Source organism: Alosa alosa, chromosome 20, assembly GCF_017589495.1.
Source record: "Alosa alosa isolate M-15738 ecotype Scorff River chromosome 20, AALO_Geno_1.1, whole genome shotgun sequence".
Classification (NCBI taxonomy): Eukaryota; Metazoa; Chordata; class Actinopteri; order Clupeiformes; family Clupeidae; genus Alosa; species Alosa alosa.
In genome coordinates, this window is record NC_063208.1 from 29,100,511 (window position 1) to 29,106,510 (window position 6,000).

General features: G+C 43.4%; 1 protein-coding gene across 1 annotated transcript in view; it reads right to left on the minus strand.

Moving 5' to 3' along the window:
- Positions 1 to 486: 486 nt before the first annotated feature.
- The window catches only part of jarid2b (jumonji, AT rich interactive domain 2b), a 94,555-nt gene continuing 89,041 nt past the window's right edge, over positions 487 to 6,000 (minus strand). The window contains 6 exon segments of the mRNA XM_048229361.1: positions 487 to 2,502; positions 3,911 to 4,018; positions 4,225 to 4,408; positions 4,669 to 4,799; positions 5,290 to 5,472; positions 5,639 to 5,744. Coding sequence (XP_048085318.1) covers positions 2,266 to 2,502; positions 3,911 to 4,018; positions 4,225 to 4,408; positions 4,669 to 4,799; positions 5,290 to 5,472; positions 5,639 to 5,744 — 949 coding nt within the window. The 3' untranslated portion in view covers positions 487 to 2,265.

Here is a 6,000-nt window from a genome sequence, read left to right on the forward strand (position 1 = left end):
TGGCAATAAAATCCAACATGATACCTTTCCCATTTGGAGGGAAAGCTTTCAGATGCAGTGCCAATAAATTAACTTTTGCCAGATCATGAGCAACTTAAACTGTAGAGGAAAGAATCCAAACAAAAACACATGAACAAAATCATAAAAGTAAAAAAGACTGAATAAAATACATCATAAGGCCATAAAAGTTGGACGACCACATCTTTTTTACTGTTGTTTGTTGCTGAAAACACCTGACTCTGCTTTTTCATTAAATAATCCTAAAACAGTTCAGTCAGCTGTGAAGGACGATCACCAACAGACGAGATCATAGGATCTCTCCACCTCACAGGGACGCTCAGTGCAACATGAGTAGCTACTAAAATTGTTGAATTTTCAGTAATGAAAATGTAAAAACCTCTTTCTCTTCTCTTTTTTTCTGCAGGTATTTTCCCTTTTCTTTAAAAAAGTAAAGCTAAAAAAGACAAACAAAAATAAGTAGGAGGGGGGAGGTGGGAGAGAGGGAGGGGGCATTGCTACTCTCCATGTCCATGTCTTTTGTCTCAGTGATGTAAGCAGCACTTAAATTTTACACACACATTCATACACACACACACACACACACACACCCGCGTGCGTGCACACACACACACACACACACACACACACACACACACACACACACACACACACACACACACACACACACGCTTGTCATTGGAGCAACCCTGTAAGCGTTGGACTCGCCCAGATGAAGAGACAGAAAGGTAAGGCTTTTCTTCATCTCTCGTTTCCTTCGCACTGCTGCCCTCTCTCTTCCATCGTCCCGCCATCGCCCCCTCCCCTACAATCCCCAACCACAGCCCATCCCACACAAAAGGCTCAAGTATTTAAAGACATTTACAGAATTATGTACAAAAGTTGACTTCTTTCTTTCAATCTTTCTTCTTCCATTTGAGTTGATTTTTTTCCATAAAATCATTTGGGACGCACTCAAAAAAGCAAAAAAGGGCAAAAATATGAAAAGCTAGACAAAAAGAAGATACTGTATAAACCTGGCCTCTCAGCCTCTCATTTCACATTCTGCAACCTGTGACTAGTGGCTCTACTTGAGATAGTACAACAGAACACCAAGCAATAAAAACAGTTGAAGAAAGAAAATGAAAAAAAAAAAAAAAAAAAAAAAAAAAAAAAAAAAAAAAACAATAGTAATAATAAATATATAATAATAATTATTGTTGACTGGAACAGGTACGAAAACTAGAGGACTGGAATTATGGAATGTTACCATGATTGCACATCTCAAGACGGAGTCTAGCCCTCTGGGAGAGGAGGCCACTCCTCTTTTTTGTTTTTCATTATTCTGTTTTTCTTTTGTATTGAATTACAGTAAGTAACCAATAGCACCATCAGAAAAAAACTCTACTCCTAGCTCAGTCTTTTCTCACTAAACATCAGGCACAGTTTCAACTCACTCCTTTCTATCCTGCCTCACTTGGTCACCATGGCAATGCATGACCAGGGAAACTCTTTTGCCCTTATCTGCCAAAGGACATACAATTGAAATCATAGCAAAACCTACAAGCAGAGATGAAGAGACATCATTTCAAAAGCCTCAACATATTTCAAATAAAACCTGAAAGTAAACCCCCCCAACCTTCAAGTTTCATCTTAGCTGGCTGGAATCCTACTTTCCCCTGTTCCCATTCGGCCAACTCCAGTGAGGTGCTCCTCAGCGAATGGGAAAGTGAACAAGTTCCATTAAAACATACACATCAATAAAAACAGTTTAAAAAGTGAGAAGAGGAGAGAACGTGAGTGACAGACAGACATCTGTGATTCTTTGAGTCGGTTGCGGTCATACTGGAAGAGGAGGAAAAGAGCACCTTTTCACGTGCCAAGGGTCACAGTTCTGCTAGAGTGTGTGTGTGTCTGCAGTCTATGGGGCAGGGCAAGGGTCAGGGCTGGGGCAGCTGGGATGGGACGGAGAACTGTGACCAGGACACTTAATGCTAAACTCATCTAAATAAAGCATCTTTAGAAATAAACTTTCCAAAAACATCTTTCACACTAGTGCAAAGAAAAGGCAGCTTGCTAATTCCAGGTGAGGAAAACAAACAAACAAACAAAAGGATCAGCAAGACTATGCCCTACTATTGGGGAGGTGTGTGTGTGTCTGGGGGAGAGGAAGTCATAAAACAGGAGAAGAACTGAGCCATCAAAAAGGGACATTTGGATTTCAGAGTAACAGAGTGTCTCTTTAAATAAAAGGAATATGGCGCCCGCTCAGGACACGAGCGCGGTGCTTTTGGGGAGGTGTGTGTTGTTTTTGGGCAGGTGTGTGGCACTGGGAGGTGGGGGTGTGCTGGGGGACAGGCGGGACAGGGACACCTCGACGGTGGCACGCTTCCGAGCACCCCGCTTGGCCCCTGCCTTGCCAGACCCCGGGGGGCTGTTGCAGTTGTCAGAGCTCTTCACCATAGCCTTCCCACATACCTGATTCACCAGACTATTGATCTGCTCCTGAGAGGAGAGACCAGGAGGAGAGGGGAGAGACCAGGAGGAGAGGGGAGTGACCAGGAGGAGAGGAGAGAGGAAAAAAGAGGAGGAGGATGGAGGCAGAGAGAAAAACAAAAGCATGATGAGATGAAGTATAAACATCATTTGTAGACTAGCACAAGCAGCTACATTGCAAAGGCCCATTTATAGTTCAGGTGACAAGTGTCCCTGAGTAAAATATGTTAGAGTGGAGACTTGGGGCCAAACGGAGCCGGTGTTGTGTGCCTTCTGGTTTTTCCCACCTACTGGTTTCCTTGCGCGTGCTCGCGTTGCTTACCACAGCTGCAGAGTTGTCAAACATTCACAAACAAAATGTTTTAGACGGATTTGAAGTCGCATTTCATATATATCCCATGATCATTGCACTACAACCTCTCGTACAAAATACATGTAAAATAAAGGCTATGATTTTGGACACTTTATAGCATTAAACTGGATTCGAACCTGCAATAAATACGCACACCTATGAACCAGACCGACCTATTCAGCGCATTATCTCTTTGAGCTACTCCAATTCTCTGAACACAGTCATCAAATCACCTATCAATTAACCACGCAAGCAACACCGTGGCAACATTTTGTCTTGCATTAGGTGACACAAATGGTTTTGCCTTTGTCTTATAACTCCTTGTCTGAGCAACTACCAGGCCTATGGTTTTGAAAAGTCAAATGTTCCCTGACAAAGACATTCGAAAATTAAGAATGTTTATTGACTTGAAAAACACGCTAATTTTTGCAAACTCCCTTCATTCAACCCTTGAAGACATCGCGGTCTGGTGCGCTATGTAGATCGTTTCTTCTCTCGTAGGCCTACCATTTAATTTCTCAGAATTTAAGTCTACTAGGCCTACAATAACATCATCACCAAATACATCTTTTATTTTTAGTTGATCAACCACAAAGAGTAGCATAGGCCTACTGTGCACAGTGCACTGATGACTGTAGCAGCCCAAGGTAACCAGTTGTTGTAGATGAGATGCAACCACTTGTTTCAGATAGCCTGGACAACATTTTACCTGGGTGTTGCCTACGTTATTAATTGATGGTAGAATAGTTAGTTGTATCGCGAAACAGCCAGGTATTAGTTGGCTCAAGGAGTAGGGAATCAGGCTGGAGAGAGTCATGCATGTTTGCAGGGATCGAATCCAGTTTAATGCTAGTTTTCAAAACATATATTTTTTTACATGTCTTTTGTCCGAAAGTGGCTGTAATGTAGCCGCGGCTCATGGCGATATGAAAAGCGCCTAAAACAACTTGTTTGTGAATGTCTGACAACTGCTGCAGATGTATGCATGCAAAGGAAACCAGTAGGTAGAGAAACCAGAAGGCACACAACACTGGCAACAGACAGAGCTGATGTATGATTCTGTACCTCATCATAGCGGTACATCATTTTGAGGCCACGGCAGGACTTGTATTTCTCCACATAGTCCAGAGCACACTCCAGACAGAAGACCACATTCTCATTCTCCTGCACCACCTGAGTGAAGGAGGGAGAGAGAGAGAGAGAGAGAGAGAGAGAGAGAGAGAGAGACAGCAAGAGAGAGAGCACGAGAGAGAGAGAGGGGAGAGAACAGATAAGGCAAGGGAGAGGTAAAGAAATATTACTTTAATAACACCCTGATTTGGCATGTGTGTAACAAGAGCCTGTGCATGCATGAATGTTGACGTGCGTGTCCAGCTCACCATGGACAGGTAACACAGGTGCTGGCAGGTTTGGCACCGCCGCTCGGACGACTCCAGGGCCAGCCACTTGCGGGGCTTCTTGCGGCCATCGCTGGGTGATTGGTTGTTGTCTGGTGTACCGTAGCGGGCGGAAGAGAGGAGTCCAGCCTCATAGAGCTCCTGTCGCTGCCTCATCTCTACATTCCTGAAGGAGGGAACAGAGCACTTAAGAACCCCCAGCACAGGACATAAGAACACTTGGTGTGGACCCAAAAGTTCTAAACTCAAGCACCAAACCTGGAGAACACTCTATAAACTTTTAATGTAGCTATTGAAGTATAAAATCCTCTGAGGATGTCTGAGGTTAGATGAACTAATTAATGCCATTTATGCAACTAATTAACAGGCTTTTACTCATAATACAGGCATCAGTAACTGTGTTGGTAGTGCTGCTTGCTTGCACACCTGAGATCTTTGAGAGGAGTGGAGATTGTACTGAGGAGAACACCATTGTCACGCTTGGCCTCAGCTGTGGCGATCTGGTAGAGGAGCTTCTCCATAGAGAAAGGTTTGGCGATGCGCCGGCATTTCAGATCCTGACAACCAAAACAGCATGGGCTCAGACACGAGATCAAACAGACAGTATTAACAGTGCAGTGAAATGGAGTCAGCAAAAGCAGTTCTTCATAGAGGTTTGTGTAAAACACACATATTTACACATACAATTTATTTTGTCTGTGAATATATTAATGTACTCAAAATAGCCTTACGTATATATAAAGTACACATCACCAAAATGATCAGTCATTAAAACATTATGTTATTTGTAGGATAAGTGTTAATAATTCTGCTATGATTTGGTTTGTCAGAGAATGTCGCTGTGTATCCAACAGATGGCAGCAGAGAACACAAATTACTGAGCAAATTACTGTTCTTTGTGGGATAAGTGCATTAATTGTGTAGCGTGTGTGTGTCTACTTAAGAGACAGAGTAAGTCAATGAGTCTATGAAAGAGTTGATGAATATGGATACTGGCTCGATGTGAAGAATCTATTTACTTTATTGTCTGGTGTTTTATTGTGTTACCTTGGCAGTCTCATATCCCAGGTTCATCCACTGGGGGGTGGCGAAGTGCACTGTTTCAGAGACACTGTAGCCACAACACACTTTGGAGACAAATGTTCCAGGGAAGCAGACAACAAACTGACCACTTTGCTGGACTGTCCGGTGCACCCGGATGCCCTCACGAGATAGCACCTCTGGAGAGATCTATAAAATAAAACAAGGCCATCCATAAACACACAGAAAGAAAATACGCACAATCTCACAAATTGTGTAGGTGTGTTTTAGCATTCATACTATGACTCTCACTCATGCCATCGGTATGTATGTGTGTGTGTGTGTGTGTGTGTGTGTGTGTGTGTGTGTGTCTCACCATGACGTTTCTCTCCAGCATCTCTAGACCTGGCGTGCCATTGGCCTGCAGAAGTCTGTGCACCACCTTATCAAGCTTAGTCTTCTCCTCAGCAGGAACAGAATACCTGCAACCAAACGCATCATCAAACCTCTGTGCACGTGTGTGTGTGAAGAGACTGCATGCGTGACTGTGTTAAAGCCTGGTGGTAGCAGTGTAGCAAAGCAAAGAACAATATTGTGTGTGTGTGTGTGTGTGTGTGTGTATGAAGACCATTTCCAACAGTCTGATAGATAGAAGGGAATGAAAGCACCATTTGCACCGCTAGCTACATCATCTGCGCATGTATGCTCTACTAACAGTGTTGCCAAGGCAACAGCCTG